The following is a 24,289-nucleotide window of genomic DNA, read 5'->3' as shown; positions in this document are numbered from 1 at the left end:
GGTACGTGGGCCTCTCACTGTTGTGGTCTCTCCCGTTGCGGAGCACAGGCTCCGGACGCGCAGGCTCAGCGGCCATGGCTCACAGGCCCAGCCGCTCCACGGCATGTGGGATCTTCCCGGACTGGGGCACGAACCCGCGTACCCTGCATCGGCAGGCGGACTCTCAACCACTGCGCCACCAGGGAAGCCCTAGTCTGTAAACTTTAAGTGATCAAGTCACAGGTATCTTTAAAGTCAACCATCAGTAGCTATAGTCACAAAGTAAAAGATTAAAAAAAAAAAAAGTCTGGAAAGAACTACCGGTTACAAATTGGTCTTTTTCATCCACACCCACGAGGATCACTATGTAGAGATGAATTTACTAAACTACCGAGGTGTCACATGTAGTTGTTGTTGAATCTCCTTCCTTAGCTGGGACTGCATTGATGCTACCTGCTGCTGGGTGAGGGCCTTGTCACAGGTCTGGTAGGTCAATCTATAGCAGAGGCTGACCTGTTCCGTCTTTGGATGCTGGAAACGACTAAGGAATTGTATGGATATGACAGTGTCCTGTGACACTGCTCGGGCCACAGTGTGAAACTCTACTTCATCAAATCTTTTCTTTGTATCTAACCAAAAACTAATATCATGCACATAGTATGGAGGATATAGGGAATAGCTTTTAAAGGGTTCTATTTTCCCAGGGGCAAAATTCTTCAGGAAACGATTATCAAAGGTCCACAACATCCTCCAATCAGAGATACCCCAGACAAGCATGGCTAATAGGTCCAAGTTCATAGACACACACACAAAACACTGGTCTTTGTGTATGATGCTTGTAGCAGATGTGGTAACAGACCCAATAATCAAATCCTTAACACAATCTGGGCCAAAATTTTGAGACTTCACAGTAATCATATAATCTTCCCCAGGTGGTTGAAAGACAAATTCCACTGAACTGCCCAGCTTAGAGCCCTTGAGCAATGTCTGGGTCAGAAGGCTATCTAGAATGCCCTTCAGATGATCCAGTAGTGACTGAAGACAGCCATCCTTCAGATTTTTATTAAATCCAAGGATAAACAAAGTCTCATGAAATGCTGGCATTGTGAAAGGTGAGATGCGGCACTTCTGAAATACAGGTCCACTGAGGATGTACAGAGAACCTGGGAGGAAGTCTGGTGCTTGGATTAGAGCCTGAACATGAATTAGAAGAGAAGGTCTAAGGCAGACCTTGGCCTGGCCATACGTTACTTCCTGAGCTTCTTCCTTACTGTCTCTTCTAGGGTTCTTGGGAAGGCTGAGTTCTGAAAATGACACTAGAAAATCCTCCATGTCTTGTGTTGTCCCACCAGTGAGGGACTCAAAATTTGAGTTATCTTCATGGAGACTAATCCAAAAGGCAGATGACAGGATGTCACAGTGGCAGGAAGTGAGAACACTGGTGTCTCCCTGTGGCAGCAAAGGGGAAGAACACTTCAGCCTTTTTAGAGGGAAAGCTTTCCCCATTTCAGCAATGAGTTTCTCATTTATGGTTTTGATAGGATGATATGAAGGTGCTTCTAGGAAACCCCTGTTTAAACACACAAAAATGAACTTTTTTAACTTAAAATTATTAATAATTATAACATAGCTAGAATTAAAAGCACAAATAGCTGTATAGAAAAGAATTATCCTTAAGTTGATCTGGAAAGGAAACAAAGAAATCATCTACCATAAAGAGAGATATCATGTGTTTCAGAACTCTGACAGCCTACAATAAACCAGAAAATATGACAATTTTTAAAAAAAATTTATTAGAGTATAGTTGATTTAAAATGTTGTATTAGTTTCAGGTGTACAGCAAAGTGAATCAGTTATACATATACATATATCCACTCTTTTTTAGATTCTTTTCCCGTATAGGCCATTACAGAGTATTGAGTAGAGTTCCCTGTGCTATACAGTAGGTCCTTATTAGTTATCTATTTTATATATAGTAGTGTGGATATTTCAATCCCAATCTCCCAATTTATCACCCCACCTTATCCCCTGGTAACCATAAGTTTGTTTTCTACATCTGTAACTCTATTTCTGTTTTGTAGATAAGTTCATTTGCACCCCTTTTTTTAGATTCCACATATAAGTGATATCATATGATATTTGCAGAAAATATGACAATTTTTAATTCTAAAGAGGCTTGTGCAGGCCAGACTGACAAGTATTCACAGCATGACATCATTAACAATTAATGTGGCATCCATTCAATGTATGGTTGCCTGATTATCAAGCCAATCAGGATACAACTAGAGATAGAAGTGATTTCTGGTAAAATCAGGTTACCTGTTCAGCTTTCCTACAAGTACTTCTGGTTCTAGAAAAGAAAACCACTGGTCACCCAGTTTGATCCTGGAAATTCTTGGTTGCAAACCTTCATAGGGTAAGCTCCGGGTAAAGATATGGTTCAAAGCACCTTCTACATGAAAGGACTTATCTTGACTCCTGGCAAAATAGACAGCAATTATTAAGACTGTCATTATTAAAGAAAGTATTTCTAGAGACTGAATCAAGAAATAGACAAGGAAAAAGTATGTCTCTGAGATTTTTTTTATCATTAGTGAGAGAGATGGAAAAGGCTTAGAACTCTGTTATTACTTACCTATATCCAGTGCACTTGTACCCTGGCACAGCCTCACAGCTGAAGGGATGCACATCACTTAAAATGAATCCCCCCAGAGCTGCCATAGCAACCACTTGCCAACTGTTGTGCCATTCTCTCATGGGCTTATCAGCAGGAGTCCCACCTTGTCCTCTACACAATGCCACATGGACTTCTCCTTCCTCTGCAAGAACATCTGCACAGCTAACGGGGGTAGGGAAACACCAGCCATTTATCAGAAACAAGTAGAAGTTACCATAGGAGTTAGCTGTATATATATGGTTTGGCAGTTAAATAGTTAAAATCAAATCATATCTATTTGCAAAGGTCTATTAGACTTCAAACATGCAAAAAAGTAGCTGGAAGTAAACAAGAATTTAAATTCAATGTTCAACTCATAACTGATACTAGTGGCTGACAACAGAGTTATCCAACGTTGTTTTTGTATTGTACATCTATATCTCATTGAAAAGTCAATGTCTATAAAGTTCCTATATGTGATTCAGCGATCAGGCTGTTCTTCCCCACTTAGAAAGTTATTCTTTTCACTCCCCTTCTGCCTGTTAACTTAAAATACTGCCTCTGTGAAAAGTTTCATGACAACTATGAGCCAAAGAGACCTCCATTAGTATCATGTGTTATTGTATAATAGTATAAAGCACTGTTTTGCGTTCACAATAATTTTATGAGGTAGTTACTGTTAATATCTTCAGTTTATGGATGAGGAAGCAAAAGCAAGTAAGGATCAAGTAAACTCAATCACAAAAATTACAAAACTATTAAGTGGTGGGTGGGAATTTGAATGCAGGCAGTCTGGCTCCTAAATCAGACTATACTACCATCATTTTGCATTATCAAAAATAGATGATCCTGGGCTTTCCTGGTGGCGCAGTGGTTGAGAGTCCGCCTGCCGATGCAGGGGACACGGGTTCGTTCCCCGGTCCGGGAAGATCCCACATGCCGCGGAGCGGCTGGGCCCGTGAGCCATGGCCGCTGAGCCTGCGTGCCCGGAGCCTGTGCTCTGCAACGGGAGAGGCCACAACAGTGAGAGACCCGCGTACCGCAAAAAAAAAAAAAAAAAAAAAAAGATGATCCTCCCTTTGCCGGCCGAACAATACATTATTAGTACTTTAATTCAGCATTTAGGGTTAAATGTCTGCCTTTCCAACTAGATTGTGGGTTCCATTGGAGCATTATATTCTCTTGTACGCCGTATTTCCCAGACTAACATGTTTGAGCGCAGTAACTATGTAATGTACCTCTTAAACATTTCACTTCTGAGTGCTCACCTCTGGAAAAACTTGGCAAGCAGTTCCCTGTTCTTAGCTACTCCAGCTTTGCGTCCACAGTGCGGAAAGTTAAAATAAATTCGATCAAACTCTCTGTCTTGCAGTTCAAAGGCATCTACCAGCTGGGTGCCGTCCACACCAAAGCGTACCTCGGTACCTGGAACAAAATATAGACAGAAGGATGTTTGAAGACCTGGAACGAGAGAAAACCCCTGCCTAACCTGAACCGTGCAAAACAACCCAGGTCTAGGTACACAGCAGGCTCTCTGTAAATGTCCACGTAAAGACCAAGAGCAACCCCCAGATTCCTTGATTCCCCACCTGCCCACCCTTTCCACTTTGGGCGGTGCCACAGCTGGGCGGGGCTTCACGGAGGGGTGGGCCTCGCTACCTCGCTCGCGCAGGCGCTGCAGATTCTCCCGGGCCAGCGGATCCCGCGTCAAGTCGGCCGGGCGCTGGAGGCAGGTGGCAGTTATACTGGTGCTCGGATCCAGGGTCTCGCTCAGAGCGGCTGCGAAGGAGAAATTCCCCTCCCCAACCAACAGGAGGCGCCGAGGGGCCATGGCCTCAACGTACTCCCAGCTCACGTTCTCGGAGGCAATCCTTTTTTACGTCACTTCCTTCGCCGGTTTCTTGCGGCCCCACCTCCTCACCCGTCTCTGGTTGATGACGCTACAGAGTGACCGGTTGTCTTGACAGTCTGGTGCAGCAACATCCGAGGAGGAAAATAGCCATGAGTGCAAAAGCGATACACCGACCACCCCTTCCCCTCACTCCCTCACCCTATCGGAAGTGTTAAAAAAGTTGCCTTTGGGCTTCCCTGGTGACGCAGTGGTTGAGGGTCCGCCTGCCGATGCAGGGGACACGGGTTCGTGCCCTGGTCCGGGTATATCCCACAAGCCGCGGAGCGGCTGGGCCCGTGAGCCATGGCCGCTGAGCCTGCGCGTCCGGAGCCTGTGCTCCGCAACGGGAGAGGCCACAACAGTGAGAGGCCCGCGCACTGCAAAAAAAAAAAAAGAAAAAAAAAAAGATGCCTTTGAGCCCTGAGCGACTTCGTCACACCTACATGAGGTCACAAGCAGTCACTAGTACCGAGGGACAGGTCGAAGGTGAGGCGAGTTCTGAGTGAAGGAAGCAGGGCCGGGCTGAGGCCAAGAAGAGGTTGGTTGTGTCCTGCATCCTTACACAGAGGATTTTCTAACAGCCTTCATCTCATCCGAAATGACTGCAACCCATTGTTACTGCTGTTCGGAATTTCTCCAGGTGCTTCTATTTCCTACCTTTTATTCATTCAAGAAATGTCGAGTGCCTGTTATGTGCCAGGCCTGTGAGAGCAGTTAGATATATGGAGGAACAAGATGTGGCCTGTGATTTCACCAAGCTTGTAGTCTGGTGGAGGATGCACAGCAAAAGAGGCAATTCTGATTTAGTGGGATGTAGTGCTATGAATGGAGTGATTCAGGGTGCTGTGAGAGCACACAGAGGGGAACCTTACCAAGTTTGGGGGTGAAGTGGAAAGATTCCCTGGATGAAGTGCACCTGGGTTGAAAGCTAAAAGGAGGAAAGTACACCTTACCTGAGTCAAGAGGAGTGAAGAGGCAGAAAGAACAATATATGCAAAAGCATGATGGAAAAACACAACAGCTGAGTTTGGCTGAAATGTACTTTGAGGGAGAGTGGGTAACAGATGAGACGGAAAAGTTAAGCAGGGACCAGGTCATATAGACATTTTAACAACCTCGAACCTTGCTCTGAAAACAGTGGCCAGCCAGTGAAAGATTTTAAATAGGAAGATGACACAATTAGATTTTCATTTTCAAAAATTCTGCTTTCCTATGGAGAAATGATAGGAGGAGGAAAAGGCGGATGGCAAGGAGGTCAGAGAGAAGGCTACTGCAATAATGGAAACTAAGGCTGATAGTGATATGAATTGGAACTTGGCAGTGGAGATGGAGGGTAGTGGACTGATTCAAAAATCAACAAGACCTAGTGATTGAGAATGGATGTAGGGAGTTGAAAGAGAAATCAGAGTCTAAGCCCCAGGTTTCAGGCTTGGACAACTGAGTGGGTGGTGATGTCTGTCCTTACAGTCCCAGGGACGGTGTCATCTTGGTTTGCAGTCTGAGTACTTTGTCTGTTGGACTTTGTAGTCATCATGCTGTTTGTTGACATCAGTGTGTGCATCTTTCTTCACAAAGGCACATGGTGTGAGAGCAGTTACCTTTAAGCCTACAGTGTTGGCTTTGTCTCTACCTGTGGAAAGGTGGGTGGGTGGTGACTCCCAAATCATGGCCATCTGGTGATCTGGGTGATCTATATTCTTTCTTTGCTTGGAGAACTGGGAGGGCCAGGTTTTGTAACCTCTCTTCCTTTAAAGAACATGGAGCGGCAGAGTGAGGTTTTCTGTCACTCTACTATAAAGTCTTCAAACAACACAGGCTCCTCAACTCCAAATTACTCAGCTTCCGGGAAGGTATTGTCTTGCTCCTAAGCCAAGGGACCAGACTCATCTTTTAACCAAAAGTAAACATGGTTAGGCTTCTGATTACTTACAAAAAATTGAAATTCAGACATTGGTCATCTGGTATGTGCAAAGTACTATTGATTAGGAGGGTAGACAGAAGGAGAGGATACGGTAATGAAAAAGGCACAGATCCTGTCCTCAAGGGATCAGTGTAGGGGATTCCACACTTCCTTGAAGAACTCTAACATATGGTATAAAGTTATAAATATATAAAGATGTGAACATAAAGTTCTGTGTGAGACAAGTGAAAGAGAAGTTAACTTGAGGGAAGGCATCATGAAAAGGGAATGCCATATCCTGAGAAGTGACATTTGATCTGGGCACAGAAGGAAGGAAACTATCATTTATTGATCATTTATTGTATTATCTAGTTATCCAACTCTCATTTCTTCCTGTTCCCTTTGACGATAACAATACTCTTAGTCCTTAAATTCCTACATCTCAAAATTACCAGAACATGTTCTAGTTCTCCATATAGTATTGGGGGTACTGAAGTTCTCCTGTCTTTTACGGGGGGGACATTAAATCTATATAGTCACCTACTACTGCTGATTGAGAGGGCAGGTCAAAGGATTCATGAACTTGGAGAGAAAGAAACTGAACCACAACAATTAAACTGGGAGGAAAGCCTAGATTCTTAGAAGGTGTTATGTTATGCTTGGTGAAGGAAGAGAAAGGGATGCCTTTTCTCCTCTCTGGTTTGTGCAACAAGCTTTTCTATTCCTGCCTTTTCCCAGAGAGAGTTCCTCACCTCTTTCCTTACAAACCCACACTGTGGCAGCCTCATTAATGCAGATGGCCATGCTGAAGTGTGGACAGATTGGAATGATATGTCCAAGTTTTTCCAGTATGGATGGAGATGTACCACTAATGAAGATGCCTATTCAAACCGTACCCTCATGGGCAACTGGAACCAGGAAAGATATGACCTAAAGAATATCGTGCAGCCCAAACCCTTGCCTTCCCAGGTAATCGAACTTTCTCTTCTTTGTTTCCTTCTGTTAGAAAAGGAAATACCAATGGCCATTTGAGAGTCAGGAATCTGATAACTTCCAATGCTGAGATTTCTCAGACTTCTGTTCATTGAGTGGTTGGGAAAGGGCAACAGTCCTCAGCTGGAATGCCTATCCCACTTTACTATCAAGTTGACCATTATATTATTGTAAGGTAATGAAAGGATGGGTAGCATGCTTTTTCTCTTGCTTCTCTTTGGACTTCATCAATCTACAGAAATATATATATATATAAAATGTCTTCTGACTCAGGGTAACTTCTTCCCTGGTCCCTGCCTACCTAGACTTGTTGTTTATCTGCATCTTGCCCTTAAATCTCCTAAACAAACAAACCAACAAAGGATGTGAACATTATTACGATATAGGCTAATGACATATAGACTTATAGTCAATCTAAAATATGACACAGCCTGTTAGAATTCATGTCACTGTATCCTGTATTTCCCAGTATTGGTTATAGACTCCTGTATTTTTAATCTACTACTTTTTCTTTGCAGTTTGGACACTATTTTGAAACGACATATGATACAAGCTACAACAAAAAAATACCACTTTCAACCCATAGTAGGTGGACCATTCTTTTTTTTTTTTTTTTTCATTACGCAGGCCTCTCACTGTTGTGGCCTCTCCCATTGCGGAGCACAGGCTCCGGACGCGCAGGCTCAGCGGCCATGGCTCACGGGCCTAGCCGCTCCGCAGCATGTGGGATCTTCCCGGACCGGGGCATGAACCCATGTCCCCTGCATCGGCAGGTTGACTCTCAACCACTGTGCCACCAGGGAAGCCCCTGGACTATTCTTTTTAATTCTTATATTCTCAGGACCTAACTCAGTGCTTGGAACATAGAAGGAACACAAATAAAAGTAAATTGAATGAGTGAATAAGTGAATGAATGAGTGAATGATTTCTCTGTTTTCTCAATTTTGACAGGATTCACTGTCTGTTCCCTCACTGTCTATTCCCTCAGATATAAGAATGAGATTGGTTACTAAGACTCCTCTTTTCTCTTCCCTCAGGGTTTAAGCGAGAGCCTCACTGGTTCCCAGGACATCAACCTGAGCTGGTTCCTCCTCCATACAAATGCACAGAAAAGTCAACTTACATGAGTAGCTATTCAGAGCCTCAAATTGATCATCACTCTGTGTGTGTGTGGAATCCTAATAACTGCCAATTTCAGAGTCCATGATTCTAAGAAAGAATAAGAAGATTCATTTTTCCAGTGTAGAATGTAGGAAGGAGCACATTCTAAGAACAACTAAGAATTTAGCTGACTGTAGCACAGTTTTACTCTCTGAATAAATAAAGCACAAAAAAAAATATTCTCTATTCCTTTTTTTTAAACCAAAATTTAAATGTCAAATTTAAGTTAATTATTTCTACTCTTAGGTCTACATTACGGGTGTTGTAGGAAGGCATTAAAAAGAATTATTTCTCTCAAATCTACAGCCACTCTGCTTTTCCCTGCCTTCCATCAGGGGCGGAACTGCAGAATCCATCATGACTTAGGATACATTTGGCTAGATGCTTTCTAGATGTGAGCCTGGTAGTCATGGTCAGATAGTTTACATTTACTGTGTCCTTAATGAATATATCCCCTCTTAAGGACTAGAAAAAGAAAAATAACTGTTTTTATTATTATAGAAGATTTAAAACATGCAAAAGTAGACAGAATAGTATAAAGAACTCCCATGTACCATTACCCACCTTCAACAATGGTTATAACCAATCTTATCTATCCCTATCTACTTTCTCTATTTTTAAATTTTTCTCAGAAATTATATCATTTCATCTATAAATAGTTCAGTTTATATCTAAAAAAGATAAGGACTGTCCATTTTTTACTCCCCCACAAAAGTCACCAAAGAAAAATTGATCAAACTAAACTGAGTTATTTATTAAGCCTTTGGCAAGGAAGAACCTCAACTTGACACGGTCTTGATAATGATTGAAAAGGGTGATGTTAGGGTAGGGTATTTTTAGGAATTTGGCATGACTCAGCTGCTTTAAGATGGGTCTTTCATTGTGGGGAACTGGCAGCGATTGAGAAAAGGTTGTGAATAGTTTAGGGTTGGTGAACACTGGGAGACAATAGTCTTAACATGGCTAAACATAAGTATTTTCCAATTTTTTTGCTCTCCTGTTTAAGATAACAATATAATATTTGGGAGATATCTCCCATATATTACCTCCCAAACCTTCATTATTTTATGTTACGGGTATAAATATGGAATTTATGTTATATATGATGTTAGGTACTGACAAAGTTTTATTTTTTTTCTGTATGGCTATCCAGTTGTCCCCATATTAGTTATTAAAAAGACCATACTTTCTTTACTGCTTTTCAAAGCCATTTTTATTATAAATCAACTATCTGTGTATACTTGGAACTGTTTCTGGGCTCTCTTACATTCCATTGGCCTATTTGTCATTTTTTAAATCCCAGCTTAGCTACAATGGCTTAATTACTTCTCTATCTTAATTATGATAATTGTATAAGTCTTATTATCCAGTAGATCAAATCATTTTACCTTGTTTTTCTTCAAGAGGGTCTTAGCTATTTTTGACCCTTTGCATTTCAATATAAATTTTAGGATCAACTTGTCAAGTTCCACAAAAAGATACTGTTAGGATATTGATGGAAATTGCATTGTATTGTCAGATCAACTTTAGAATTTGAGTTGTCTCTTATTAATACTAATAATTCATTGGTGTGTGTTCTTTTAGTATGAATATTTTATAGGCACATGTTTTAAGTTTATATGTTATATATCTGTCCTATACCCTAGGTATCCAGCATATTTTTTTAACATCTTTATTGGAGTATAATTGCTTTACAATGGTTTGTTAGTTTCTACTTTATATCAAAGTGAATCAGCTATACATATACATATATCCCCATATCTCCTCCTTATTGCGTCTCCCTCCCACCCTCCCTATTCTACCCCTCTAGGTGGTCACAAAGCACCGAGCTGATCTCCCTGTGCTATGCTGTTGCTTCCCACTAGCTATCTATTTTACATTTGGTAGTGTATATATGTTCATGCCACTCTCTCACTTCAGCCCAGCTTACCCTTCCCCCTCCCCATATCCTCAAGTCCATTCTCTACATCTGATATATATATATTAGCATACAGTATTTGTTTTTCTCTTTCTGACTTACTTCACTCTGTATGACACACTCTATGTCCATTCACCTCCCTACAAGCAACTCAATTTATTTTCTTTTTATGACTAATATTCCACTGTATATATGTGGCACATCTTCTTTATCCATTCATCCGAAAGGAGAAACATGCCAAGACACATAGTAATCAAACTATCAAAGATTAAATACAAAGAAAAAATATTAAAAGCAGCAAGGGAAAAGCAACAAATAACGTAGTGGGATTGCTGGGTCATATGGTAGTTCTATTTGTAGTTTTTTAAGGAACCTCCATACTGTTCTCCATAGTGGCTGAACCAATTCACATTCCCACCAGCAGTGCAAGAGTGTTCCCTTTTCTCCACACCCTCTCCAGCATTTATTGTTTCTAGATTTTTTGATGATGGCCATTCTGACTGGTGTGAGATGATATCTCATTGTAGTTTTGATTTGCATTTCTCTAATGATTAATGATGTTGAGCATTCTTTCATGTGTTTGTTGGCAGTCTGTATATCTTCTTTGGAGAAATGTCTATTTAGGTCTTCTGCCCATTTTTGGATTGGGTTGTTTATTTTTTTGTTATTGAGCTGCATGAGCTGCCTGTAAATTTTAGAGATTAATCCTTTGTCAGTTGATTCATTTGCAAATATTTTCTCCCATTCTGAGGGCTGTCTTTGGTCTTGTTTATGGTTTCCTTTGCTGTGCAAAAGCTTTTAAGTTTCATTAGGTCCCATTGTTTGTTTGTTTGTTTTAATTTCCATTTCTCTAGGAGGTGGGTCAGAAAGGATCTTGCTGTGATTTATGTCATAGAGTGTTCTGCCTATGTCTTCCTCTAAGAGTTTGATAGTTTCTGGCCTTACATTTAGGTCTTTAATCCATTTTGAGCTTATTTTTGTGTATGGTGTTAGGGAGTGACCTAATCTCATACTTTTACATGTACCTGTCCAGTTTTCCCAGCACCACTTATTGAAGAGGCTGTCCTATCTCCACTGTACATTCCTGCCACCTTTATCAAAGATAAGGTGTCCGTATGTGCGTGGGTTTATCTCTGGGCTTTCTATCCTGTTCCATTGATCTATCTTTCTGTTTTTGTGCCAGTACCATACTGTCTTGATTACTGTAGCTTTGTAGTATAGTCTGAAGTCCAGGAGCCTGATTCAGCATATCTTTTATTGTGATAAAATATACATAACATAAAATGTACCATTTTGGGACTCCCCTGGTGGTGCAGTGGTTAAGAATCCACCTGCTAATGCAGGGGACTCGGGTTCAAGCTCTGGCCCAGGAAGATCCCACATGCCACGGAGCAACTAAGCCTATGAGCCACAACTGCTGAGCCTGTGAGCCACAACTGTGGCCCAGTGCAGCTCTAGGTGCGCACCTAGAGCCCGTGCTCCACAACAAGAGAAGCCACCGCAATGAGAGGCCCACACACCGTAACGAAGAGTAGCCCCAGCTCGCTGCAACTAGAGAAAGCCCACCTGCAACAATGAAGACTCAATGCAGCCATAAATAAATAAATAAATAAATAAATAAATAAATTTAAATGTTTTAACTTTTTTTAAAATTTATTTTTAGTTAATTAATTAATTAATTTTTATTTTTGAGTCTTCGTTGCTGTGCACTGGCTTTCTCTAGTTGCAGCAAGTGGGGGCTACTCTTCATTGCGGTACTTGGGCCTCTCACTGCTGTGGCCTTTCCTGTTGCGGAGCATAGGCTCCGGACGTGCAGGCTCATCAGCCATGGCTCACGGGCCCAGCTGCTCCGCAGCATGTGGGATCTTCCCAGACTGGGGCACGAAGCCGTGTCCCCTGCATCGGCAGGTGGACTCTCAACCAATGCACCACCAGGGAATCCCTTAACTGTTTTTAAGTATACAATTCAGTGGCATTAAATACATTCACAATGTTGTGCAGCCATCACCACTATCCGTTTCCAGAACTTTTTCATCATCACAAACTGATTCTCTGTACCAATTAAGCAATAATTCCTCATTCCCCTCTTCTCTTGTCCCTGGTAACCTCTATTTTCTGTCTCCCTGAATTTGCCTATTATAAGTACCTCATATGAGTGGAATAATACAATATTTTTCTTTTTGTCTCTTTCGCTCAGCATGTTTTCAAGGTTCATCCATGTTACAGCATGTATCCTTTTTAAGACTAAGTCATACTCCATTGTATGTATAATACCACATTTTGCTTCTCTTTTCATTTGTTAATAGACACTTGGGTTGTTTTCACCTTTTGGCTAGTGTGAATAATGCTGCTCTGAACATTGGCGCACAAATATTTGTTTGAATCCCTGCTTTCAATTCTTTTGGGTGTATACCCAGAAGTGGAATTGCCGGATCATATGGTAATTCTGTTTAACAGTTTGGAATTGACAGTTTTCCATAGTGGCTGCACTTTTTTACATTCCTACCAGTAATGCAAAAGGTTTCCAATTTCTCCACATCTTTACCAACACTTATTTTCTGGTGTTTTGTTTGTTTGTTTTCATTTTATAATAGCCATCCTAGTCGGTGTAAAATGGTATCCCGCTCTGGTTTTGATTTGGATTTTCCTAATGGCTAGTGATCTTGAGCATCTTTTCATGTGCTTATCAGTTATTTGTATGTTGTCTTTGGAGAAATGTATATTCAAGTCCTTTGCTCCTTTTTGAATTGCGTTGTTTGCTTTTTTGTTGTTGAGTTGTACGTGTTCTTTATATATCTTTATATATTCTGGATACTAATCCCTAATCAGATACTATATGATTTGCAAATATTTTCTCTCATTCTGTAGGTTGTCCTTTCACTCTCTTGATAGTGTCCTTTGATGCACAAAAGTTTTCAGTTTTGATGAAGTCCAATTTATCTATTTTTTCTTTTATTGCCTAAACTTTTGGTGTCATATCCAATAAATCATTGCTAAAATCAATGTTATGAAGCTTTGTCTCTATGTTTTCTTCTTTTAGCTCTTATGATTAGGTGTTTGATCCTTTTTGAGTTAATTTTTGTATATTAGATAAGGTAAGGGTCTAATTTCATTCTTTTGCATGTGGATATCCAGTTTTCCCAGCACCATGGGAAAAGACTGTCCTTTTCCCCATTGAATGGTCTTGGTGCCTTTGTCAATAATCATTTGACTATATATGCAAGAGATTATTTCTGGGCTCTCTATTCTATTCCTTGGTCTATGTCTGCCTTTATGCCAGTACCACACTTTTTTGATTATTGTATATATTTTTTGATTATTGTACTTTTGTAATAAGTTCTGAAATCAGGAAGTGTGAATCTTCCAAATTTTTTCCTCTTTTTCAAGACGGTTTTGGCTAATTCAGGGTCCTTTGAGATTCCATGTGAATTTTAGGGTGGAATTTTCTGTCTCTGCAAAAAACATTATTGGAATTTTGATAAGAATTGCTTTGAATCTGTAGATCACTTTAGCTAGTATTGATATCTTAACAATATTAAGTTTTCCAATCCATGCACATAGATGTCTTTCCATTTATGTCTTCTTTAATTTATTTTAGCAGATGTCTTATAGTTTTTAGTGTACAAGTTTTTTGCCTCCTTAGTTGAGGTTATTCCTCGACTACTACTCGAATATTTTATTCTTCCTGATGCTATTGTAAATGGAATTGTTTTCTTAATTTCCTTTTTGGATTATTCATTGTTAGTTTATAGAAATGCAACTAATTTTTGTGTGTTTGTTGGTTTTATATCCTGCAATGTTGCTGAACTTGTTTACTAGTTCTAATTTATATTTTTGGCAAAATCTTTAGGGTTTTCTATATGTAAGATCATGTCTTTTGTAAATAGAAATAGTTTTACTTGTTTCTTTCCAACTTGGATGCTTTTCTTTTTCTTGCCTAATTGCTCTGGCTAGAACTTGCAATAATATATTGAATAGAAGTGGTAAAAGTGGACATCCCTGTCTTGATCCTAGTCTTAGAGGAAGGGCTTTCAATCTTCACCATTGAGTATGATGTTAGCTGTGGGTTTTTCATATATGGTTGAGGTAATTTCCTGATACCTACAACTGAGTTCATAATCTTCAGTCTCAAATTTGTCTCAAATTCAGTCTCAAATTTGTCCATCTTATGTATTTCATATCTTGGTGAATTCCATAGTTTCTTGGTGAATTCCATAGTTTTCTTTTATGTGTCTTAATCACTCTTTCTTATTTTTAATATTACATATTGCATAATAAATTCACACAGTTGTCAAAAACAGAAAGCAAGGAATTATTTTGAATCCCCCTTTCTCATCCTTCCCATTAAAACAGATACCAAGCCCTATAAATTCTATCTCCACATTACGTCTTGATTATGTCCCTCTTTGTTACATCTCTATCGCCTTTGCCATATTCCACTTTCCCATTATTTCTCGCTCTTACCCTTTTGGTTGATGTCTCTATTTTCCATTTTGGTCTGTATTTATCAATCACTATATTGCTCCCAGATTAAGTCTAAAAATGCAGAGTGGATCATGCTACTCTCTTGGTTAAAATCTTTCACTGGCTTTTATAGCCTTCAAAATAAATTTCAAACTCCTTAGCAGAGTTTTCTCTACTTTCTGACTCTTATTCCTCATCTCCCACATTCCCTTTCATATATCTAGTGCTCCAACCAAACATAAATATCAATACCTGCCTGGGCACTTCATGCTGTTCCGCCTTCTAGATGCATTTTCTTCCCTCTTAACCTTGCTAAGTCCTATAAACCATTAAGAATTCAGTCAGACACCCACTAGGATGGCTATAACCAAAAAGATAAATAATTATAACTGTTGTTGAAGATACTGAGAGGTTGGAACCCTCATACACTGCTGGTGAGAATTTTAAATGGGCAGCTGGGCTTCCCTGGTGGCGCAGTGGTTAAGAATCTGCCTGCCAATGCAAGGGACATGGGTTCGAGCCCTGGTCCGAGAAGATCCCACATGCTGCGGAGCAGCTGAGCCCATGTGCCACAGCTGCTGAGCTTGCACTCTAGAGCCCGCGACCCACAACTACTGAAGCCCACACGCCTAGAGCCCGTGCTCCTCAACAAGAGAAGCCACTGCAGTGAAGCCTGGGCACTGCAACGAAGAGTGGCCCCCGCTGGCCACAACTAGAGAAGGCCTGTGCACAGCAACAAAGACCCAACACAGCCAAAAATAAATAAAAATAAAATAAATTAATTTTTAAAAAATAGGTAGCTGCCTTGGAAAATAGTCAGACTAAGTACCTCAAAAGGCTAGATGGAAAGTTACCATATAATCCAGCAATTCCACTCCTAGATATATACTCAAGAGAAATGAAAACATATGTCCACACAAAAACTAGTACATGAATGTTCATAGCAGCATTATTCATAATAGACAAAAAGTGGAAGTAACTCAAATGTCCATCAGTTGATGAATGGGTAAATAAAAGGCAGTAGATCCATGTAAAGAAATATTATTTGGCAATAGAAAGGAGTGAAGTACTGATACATGCAACCATATGGCGGATACTTTAAAACATTCTGCTATGTGAAAGAAGCTAGTCACGTAGGGCCACGTATTGTATGATTCCACTTATATGAAATGTCCAAAATAGGCAAATACATAGAGACAGAATGTAGACTAGAGGTTGCCTAGGGCTGAGGGGTAGGCATTGGAGGGTGATAACTAATGGGCATAAGTTAGCATCTTGGCTAATGAAATGTCCTAAAATTGACTTTGGTGATGGATGTACAACTCTGTGAATATAAATAAAACCATTAAATTGTACACTTTCCATGGGTAAATAGTATAGTAATGAATGATATCTCAATAAAGCTGTTAAAAAAAATTTGGTCAGGGGTAACCATCTCCAGGATTCCTTCTATGTCCAGAGTAGATAATCCTCTTAAGGGTCCCCGTAACAGACATTTTGAGTGGACATCGTAGAAACTTGAAATCTACGTCTTTTTACTTGCCTGTTCTTCCACTCAATTTTTAATTGTTAGGGCAAAAAAGCATGTCTTATTTTTGTAGCTAGCACATGGTAGGCACTCAAATAATTCTTGAATGAATAGTCATTGTAAGGGACTTCCCTGGTGGCACAGTGGTTAAGAATCCGCCTGCCAATGCAGGGGACACAGGTTTGAGCCCTGGTCTGGGAAAATCCCACATGCCTCGGAGCAGCTAAGCCCATGCGCCACAGCTACTGAGCCTGTGCTCTAGAGCCCACGAGCCACAACTGCTGAAGCCCACGTGCCTAGAGCCCATGCTCCGCAGCAAGAGAAGCCACTGCAATGAGAAGTCCGTGCACCGCAACGAAGAGTAGCCCCCGTTCACCACAACTAAAGAAAGCCCATGCACAGCAACAAAGACCCAATGCAGTCAAAAAAATAAAAAGAAGTAAATTAATTATAATATATATACATTAAAAAAATAGTCATTGTAAATCTTCAAAGCAAAGATCAAATCCAGTGCAATATTCAAATAAAATGTGAGGTATTAAATAGAATAGGATTTTTCTTAGCATGAAAATATGTATCATTCCCAAACCATTAGGCAAAACAACCATTTGGTTTCTAAATGTTACATCTTATTGAAATTATATGTATGTACTCTACACACATTTCCCAGATTTATTCTTTAAAAAAATGATAGTTTAAAAAAAGGTAAAGCGCTTCTTAGCACAGTGCATACCTAATAGTAAGTGCTTAATAAATGTTAGCTCATATTAAAAAACAATAAATGCTAATTAAAATTGCCTCAACAAACTTCTGGCATAATTCGGACATAGGGAATGAAGTAGAATTATGGAAGAGCTAGCTACAAAGCTAAAGAAAAAGCCCTCAAATATGCTAGAGTAGAAAAGTCCTATACTAATAGCAGTGAACAAATAGCTATAGCAAAGCATGTGATCTGGAAAAGAATAACAACAAAAAACTAGTCTAACTTGGGGATGGTAATAATAAACAAAAAAGGTGACCCTGCACATTCTGAACAAATTTTTCAAAAACATAAATATCATACTCTAATAGACAAAGTGTGATTCATTTAAGATCAAATCATTAAGATTATGTCTGCTTGAGAGCTCTGGTAATTCACTAAAATGATTAAAGCTGACACATGGTTTCCAGGGCATTCTTCAGTTTTTTACACTACTTAATTCAGCCTCAATCAGTTAAGGTGTTTTTGCATACCAGTAACATAAAACCCTCATCAAAAAAGATTAAACAAAAACGAGATGCAATTAGACATTGTGAAGTAAGGAAGCTCTAAAGGTGACCAGTTAAGCAGTTCAATGACCCATCAAGGTCTCGGAGTCTTACCATCTTCTTGCTCAGCCATCATCAGTATATCATGGATGCTCCCTCATGGTTTCAAGATGCCTACAGCAATCTGAGTATCACATTCTCATGCTCCAACATGCAGAGGAAGAAAAAAAAAATCAATCTCTCTCTCTGTCTCTGTCTCTCTCTTTCTTGTTGTCTCTCTCCCTCTCCCTCTTCCCTCCCTCCCTGTCTCTTTTTTGGCAAGTCTTTTTAAAGGTAAAAAGCTTTTCTAGAAGCATCTATACCGAATTTCCCTCCTGTCTCATTGATCATAATTGGGTTGTAGCCCTTTCAAGACTAATCCCATGATTGATTTAGACCAACTCTGGCTGGAGCTTGAGGGAAAGAATATGGTGGATACCTAAACCAATCTGGGGTTCTGTTGACAAGACTGAAGGTGGTAAATAGGTTACTTAGGCAGCCAACAACATCTGCTACACAGCCATAAAAATTGGCTCTAAGTTTAGAGAAATCTGACTTCTGGCTAGATCACAGCATTTCAGACTATTAGGAAGTTGTTTTTTAAGATAAAACATTTTGAACCTGTATAGATTTGCAATGTATATCACCCTAGCTCCACACCCCTACAACGTAAAAACTTCCGACAGTTGTTTCACGTGTCATATTTTAAAAGCATGGCCAATACCCAAACTGTAGGTTTTGTGAAGAAAAGAGTCCTTGTGAGAAATCAGAAATCAGCTGGAAGAGGGTGCAGGAAAAATAAGAGTTGTCTCTAAACATTTATACCAGGGCTATTTTTCATTAATTGAATCAGAAGTTTGTCTAGACTCACAAAAGTGAAATAGAGGTGTTTTTGTAGAGCAGTATGTCTTTGTTTAAGCTAAATAATATAATCACATTGATCTGTTGTTATTCACTGTAATTCTTAAACCTTTTAAAGACAAATATCATATGATATCATTTATATGTGGAATCTAAAATATGACACACCAATAAATAAATAATAAAAAGGGACTTTCCTGGTTGTCCAGTGGTTAAGACTCCATGCTTCCATTGCAGGGTTAAGACTCCATGCTTCCATTGCAGGGGGTGCAGATTTGATCCCTGGTCACGGAACTAAGATCCTACATACCGCGTGGTGCGGCCAAAAAAAAAAAAAACTAAACTAAAATATGACACAAATGAACATACCTACGAAACAGAAACAGACACACAGACATAGAGAACAGACTTGTGGTTGCCTGTTGGGGGGGGATGGGGGAGAAAAGGATTGGGAGTTTGGGATTAGCAGATACAAACTATTATATGTAGGATGGATAAACAACAAGGTTCTACCATATAGCACAGGGAACTATATTCAATATCCTGTGATGAACCATAATGGAAAAGAACATGAAAATATATATATACATGTGGATAACTGAGTCACTTTGCTGAAGAGCAGAAATTAACACAACATTGTACAATAAGTCAACTATACTTCAATAAAATTTAAAAAATAAAAAAAAATAAGGGACTTCCCTGGTGGTCCAGTGGGTAAAAATCCACACTCCCAATGCAGGGGGCCAGGATTCCGATCCCGGTTGGGGAACTAGATCCCACATGCATGCCACAACTAAGAGCCCACATGCTGCAACGAAAGACCCCACATGCCACAACTAAGACCCAGAGTGGCTTAAATAAATAAATATTTAAAAATAAATAAAAAACAAAAGTTAACCTTTTTAAATTGTGGGTCAATGGATTGTATATTTGCCAGTCTTAGTTTTAATAGGTGTTTACTGGCTAATTAAGGGACTACACCTGAGAGGCTTGTTTGGAGATAATCACTTGTCCTATTGTGATAATCACCTGTCCACCTTGTGAATCAGCGGAAGGCAATGCTTATCAGTAGCAAAATGTCAAAGTTGAGGACACCATCTCCTCCCCGGTGACATGATTAATTTCAGAGACGCACTAAGGCCTTTTATGCATTGTCATCCAGACCTCATTCAGATTTGTTATTGGAACTGAGGGCCAAAATCAAAGAGGGAGGAGAGGAGCTAATAGTCCTTGAACTCTGCTGAGGGCTTTACCTCCTTTTTCTTGTGAATTTACTCCTTACAACTAGTGTACAAATCAGTACCCCATGTTATAAATGGAAGACCTAAAGACCATAAAGCTTAAGTGACTTGCTAAATTTATCCCATGAGTAAATGCTGGAAACAGTCATTCTGACTCTAATATCCCTGGAGTCCCCTAAATCATATGTGATGATTATTACAAAATATTCAAACACAAGACAGTTATCTGTTGCTGAATGATATTTATTAGCTTAATAATTTGGGCCTGCCCTTAGCATTAATAAGCTTCAGCACTAGTCACAAGATTTTCATTCACTGGTGGGGAAATTTTCTTGTTTTAAAAAATGCAGTTAGACAAAGGGCATCTACTTCTTGGGGGCTGCAGTGACAGCAGGTTTCTCTTCACGGGTGATGGGAATGGTGCGCTCAGGGCCCGAGGCCTGTTTCCTTGGTCCATTCACAGTGAGGATGCCATCAGATGACAGGGATGAAGTAATGGTGAGAGGGTCCACATCAGCTGGGATCCGGTATTTCCGGTGGAACTCCCGGGAGACGAAGCCATGTTCATCCTAATCCAAGAGAATAAGGAAAGAGGTAGAGAGATAAGAACAGGAAATAGCATCACTTGCCTAGAACTCAGACATCCCCCTTCCCCTTAGGTGTGGCCAAATGCATGGCAACATGAGAGAAAGCTAAATAGCTGTTCTGTTTGGGGCTAAGATGAAATTGCCTAGGTGGTCACTCCTACCAATGACAGTCTGATAAGTCTGAACAGCCAAAACTTCATAGCTCTCTAAACCCTCAGGCATGGACATGTTCAGGGGTATTTCCCAGAGGTTTAGATCAATGTTTTTTGGGCCTACAGGATTTGGAATATCATCTGGCTTTGAAGATTTGAGTCCCTGAGGAAACCCAGAAATTGTCCTGACTCTCCAGGAATGTTCCAGAAGGTTCCAGACCAATAGACCTAATAATAACAACAACAACAATAAAGACTCCCTCCAGGGAGACTCTGATCTAGAGTTGAATCATACAAGCAAAACTGAAACAGCTTGAGGACCTCACACTATACTGTTTGATGCACAAGTTTCTAAGGTGGGAATTCCCTAGCGGTCCAGTGGTAAGGACTCCGCACTTTCACTGCCTTTGGTAGGAAGCAAACTCATTGAAAAACTCTCCCAGAAAGTAATGAAAAGCTATTCCATTCTTTAGAATTTGGCTAAAGAATTCTGACCCTAACCTTTACACCTGCTGAATCTCAAGCATTTATCCAGACAGGCTCTCAACTGATTTCCACATGGGTCTAGGGTATTAGGAGGTGAGTAGAGCTCTGAAGCTTAGGCAAAGCAAGTAGTTCAGCATTAAGATGGGCTAATGAGAAGTGAATTCCAAAACACCTGAAAGTAAAGTCTCAAATTCAAGGGCCTTCCGAGTGCATGCAGTTAATGTAATTATATAAAGCCATCAGATGTCTGACAACCACTACTCCTAAATCAGTGGTCTTCAACCTTGACTAACTGTACATTAGAATCCCTTAGGGAGCTTTGAAAAATCCTGATTTAACTGACCTGGGATATGCCTGAGCATTGCGATTTTTTTTTCTTTTAGCTGTACGTGGGCCTCTCACTGTCGTGGCCTCTCCCGTTGCGGAGCACAGGCTCCGGACGCGCAGGCTCAGCGGCCATGGCTCATGGGCCCAGCTGCTCCGCGGCATGTGGGATCCTCCCGGACCGGGGCACGAACCCGCGTCCCCTGCATCGGCAGGTGGACTCTCAACCACTGCGCCACCAGGGAAGCCCTGGGATTTTTTTTTTTTTTTAATTCCCCTGGCAATTCTAATGTGCTCAAGGTTGAGAACCACTGGCTTAAACAGGAAGTTAACATCCCATCTATCCCATCTGAGGCAATCAAATCAAAACAAACAAAGATCACTTCTCTGGCCAAAACAACAACAACAATAACAACAACAGGTTTACCCCTGTTCTTGACCCTTATGGCTTAGGACTGGAATGCTGCCAGCCTCAGGGGCTGATGGCAGTCTCTGGCATATAGTACGCGCTGGATGAATGAGCAGAAGAGAAAGTCAGCTACGTACCTGGCGCTCTTCATGTTTTCCATGCACCTCAATCACATCTCCCAGCACCTTGACCTTGAGTTCCTCTGGGGAGAAGTGCTTCACATCCAGGTTGACAGAGAATCTGTCCTTCTCCAGCCGCATCTGGAAATAGCAAGGTGGGGGAGGGGAAGACAAAAGATAGTAGGAATATGAACAACACTAGTACAGTCTCATTCTGCAGACTTGCTTTCTTTCCAGGTAGTTTATCCTCCTCTTTTTAGCTAAAAATCCCTTTTTGAATCAACATGACTCTCTAGTTCAGGGGTGCCACCACAGTGGTACCCAAGGCACACCATTTGGTCATCAGGCCAAACTTTATTTACAGGGACAGGGAAGAAGACAGACCACCCAGGGGACAAATCACAAGGATGGGTCTGGGCATGGCTTCTGCTGCTTCTCTGACCCAATGCCTGGCCTTGTCATCCGTCTGTGAGACAAAGGCCCCTTCTTCTTACTCAGGTCTCTGCCAAGTTTCCCACCCACTCAATCTGGAATGTTCTGCTAGCTCTGATTGTCCTTCCAAAGCCCTTGCCCACTTGGCTCCTGTTTACTCACTCTTGAATATTTTTAAACCAGAGTGTTATCTGTGACATCTTCTGTCAAACTTATCTGTTTGCCCCATTCTTCTACCCTCTCAGGACAAGTGGAGGGGGGTCCCTAAACTTGACCTACCTTCTATCCTCATTAGGCTTGGACCCAGGCCAGTGCCCTGTCACAGCCCTGAGAAACCCAGAAAATCATAGAAGAGGGAATAGAAAGGAAGAAAATAGTGGCTGCTGTCTCCAGCTCCATGCAGCTGGGATGAAAAGCTCAGGATGAGGTAGGACTGCCTCCTGGCTCTGGAACTTGAGATGATAGTATTTGCCAGGAGTGTCAGGTATTAGAAGAGGTGAGCAAAGGAGTCTGAGCAAAGGCAGCTCTTTCCGCAAAGGAGTCTGAGCAAAGGCAGGTCTTTCCCTGTAGATCATTATGAACCAAACCAGAAAGGGACATCCTACTTAGAAGATGGGACAGAGAATGATCTTCATAACACATGGGAAAAATGTAATAAATAAGGATACAGAGGTGCATCGAATACAAAGAGGTGACTGGGGAAGAGAGGAACTAGGGACCTCATCTTTCTTCACTGCAGGACACACAAGAGCCTAAGACACTTGGGACCCTTTGACCTAGTCAGATTTAGGCCAGGAGGAAAAGGACAGTGGATGGAGACGCTTCCAGGAGTCTCCAGAATGAACTCACCTGTCCTGGCAGACGGGAGACTTACCTCTGAGAGCCCAGTGTCAATCCAGCTGGGTGCCCGCAGAAATGAAGGCAGCCGAAGGTAGAAGGGGCTCAGGGAGGTAGAAGCTGGGAAGAGATCAGACTCCAACAGGTGCTCGCCAAAGAACTGGTCAAAGAGGCGGCTGGGAGAGTGAAAAGGAAAGAAGGGGCGGCGGATCCAGGGGTGGTGGATGGCGATGTCCATGGTGGCTAGGTGAGTGTGGGGACTCAGCTGGCTGGTCAGCTCCTTCAGCCGCAGCTACAGCCAGCCCCTTATATACGCAGTCTTCTGAAGCTTCTGGAATGGTGATGTCAGGGGTTTTATTATCCCAGCTCACTGCCCGTTCATGGAGACTTGTGATTGGGGATTTGGCAGTGTGACACATACCCAGTACTCACTGAGCTAAGAAAAGAGAAATACAAACACGTCTGAGCTGGCCAGTGACTTGTCCTGGTCTTGTTTTACTCGCTTTCTGTCCGCACCCCATGGCACCCACCCCCACCCCCTTCTCTGGAGTTGGGACTGAGGCAGGAATCCCAGGCAGGCGGGCAGTGGGCCCCTCCTCCTCCTCTGCAGCCTAGCATGCCAAGGGAATGCGGCCAGAGACTATCTTGGGCCTGGGCAGGAACTGGAATCTTCCTAGGCTGGGCCCCAGGATATTAACTCTTTGTGGGTCCCTGAAGGAGAGTAGTGATCACCAACATGTCAACGGCAGGTTTCCACGTGGTGCCCTGGGTTCAGAGAGGACCCTGACCTTAATCTAGGCAGGAAGGCCCCTCACCCCACCCCAGAGAAAGGGGAGAAAGTTGTTTGCGTCGTTCACTTTACAGGCCTGGCAGAACAGTAAATCCAGGGGAGCTTGATGAAGCAGAGCGCCGGCTGCCTACCACTGAGGAGGGGAAGAGGGGCGTGGAAAACGTGCAAACTCTTTGGGAGGGTCTCAGCGCGGTCTCTCCGGGGCCTCCGGCGCCAGCCTCCCCTCCCCAGCTCGCTCCGCAGCCAGGACCCCCAGCTGTCCTCCCCGGGGGGG

The 24,289-nt window shown here is 41.6% G+C and overlaps 3 protein-coding genes across 3 annotated transcripts; 1 reads left to right on the top strand and 2 right to left on the bottom strand.

The window, feature by feature from the left end:
• Window positions 1-234: 234 nt before the first annotated feature.
• FDXACB1 (ferredoxin-fold anticodon binding domain containing 1) lies at window positions 235-4,693 on the bottom strand. Its single transcript, XM_007464653.1, has 5 exons — window positions 4,295-4,693; window positions 3,904-4,060; window positions 2,615-2,818; window positions 2,299-2,457; window positions 235-1,549 (listed from the first exon to the last, which is right to left on the bottom strand). Exons 1-5 carry the CDS (start codon window positions 4,464-4,466, stop codon window positions 367-369), a joined length of 1,875 nt encoding a protein of 624 aa, XP_007464715.1. The 5' UTR covers window positions 4,467-4,693; the 3' UTR covers window positions 235-366.
• On the top strand, window positions 4,565-8,752 carry CFAP68 (cilia and flagella associated protein 68). Its single transcript, XM_007464654.1, has 5 exons — window positions 4,565-4,726; window positions 4,945-5,166; window positions 7,165-7,395; window positions 7,938-8,004; window positions 8,457-8,752. The coding sequence occupies exons 2-5, from the start codon at window positions 5,125-5,127 to the stop codon at window positions 8,624-8,626; spliced, it is 510 nt and encodes a 169-aa protein (XP_007464716.1). The 5' UTR covers window positions 4,565-4,726; window positions 4,945-5,124; the 3' UTR covers window positions 8,627-8,752.
• An 11,349-nt stretch (window positions 8,753-20,101) lies between these two features.
• CRYAB (crystallin alpha B) lies at window positions 20,102-23,764 on the bottom strand. Its single transcript, XM_007464652.1, has 3 exons — window positions 23,263-23,764; window positions 21,975-22,097; window positions 20,102-20,448 (listed from the first exon to the last, which is right to left on the bottom strand). Exons 1-3 carry the CDS (start codon window positions 23,461-23,463, stop codon window positions 20,245-20,247), a joined length of 528 nt encoding a protein of 175 aa, XP_007464714.1. The 5' UTR covers window positions 23,464-23,764; the 3' UTR covers window positions 20,102-20,244.
• Window positions 23,765-24,289: the final 525 nt, after the last annotated feature.

Source organism: Lipotes vexillifer, unplaced genomic scaffold, assembly GCF_000442215.2.
Source record: "Lipotes vexillifer unplaced genomic scaffold, Lipotes_vexillifer_v1.1 scaffold785, whole genome shotgun sequence".
Lineage (NCBI taxonomy): Eukaryota > Metazoa > Chordata > Mammalia > Artiodactyla > Lipotidae > Lipotes > Lipotes vexillifer.
The sequence above is the reverse complement of the archived record's forward strand: the minus strand, read 5'-3'. Positions and strand labels throughout refer to the sequence as shown.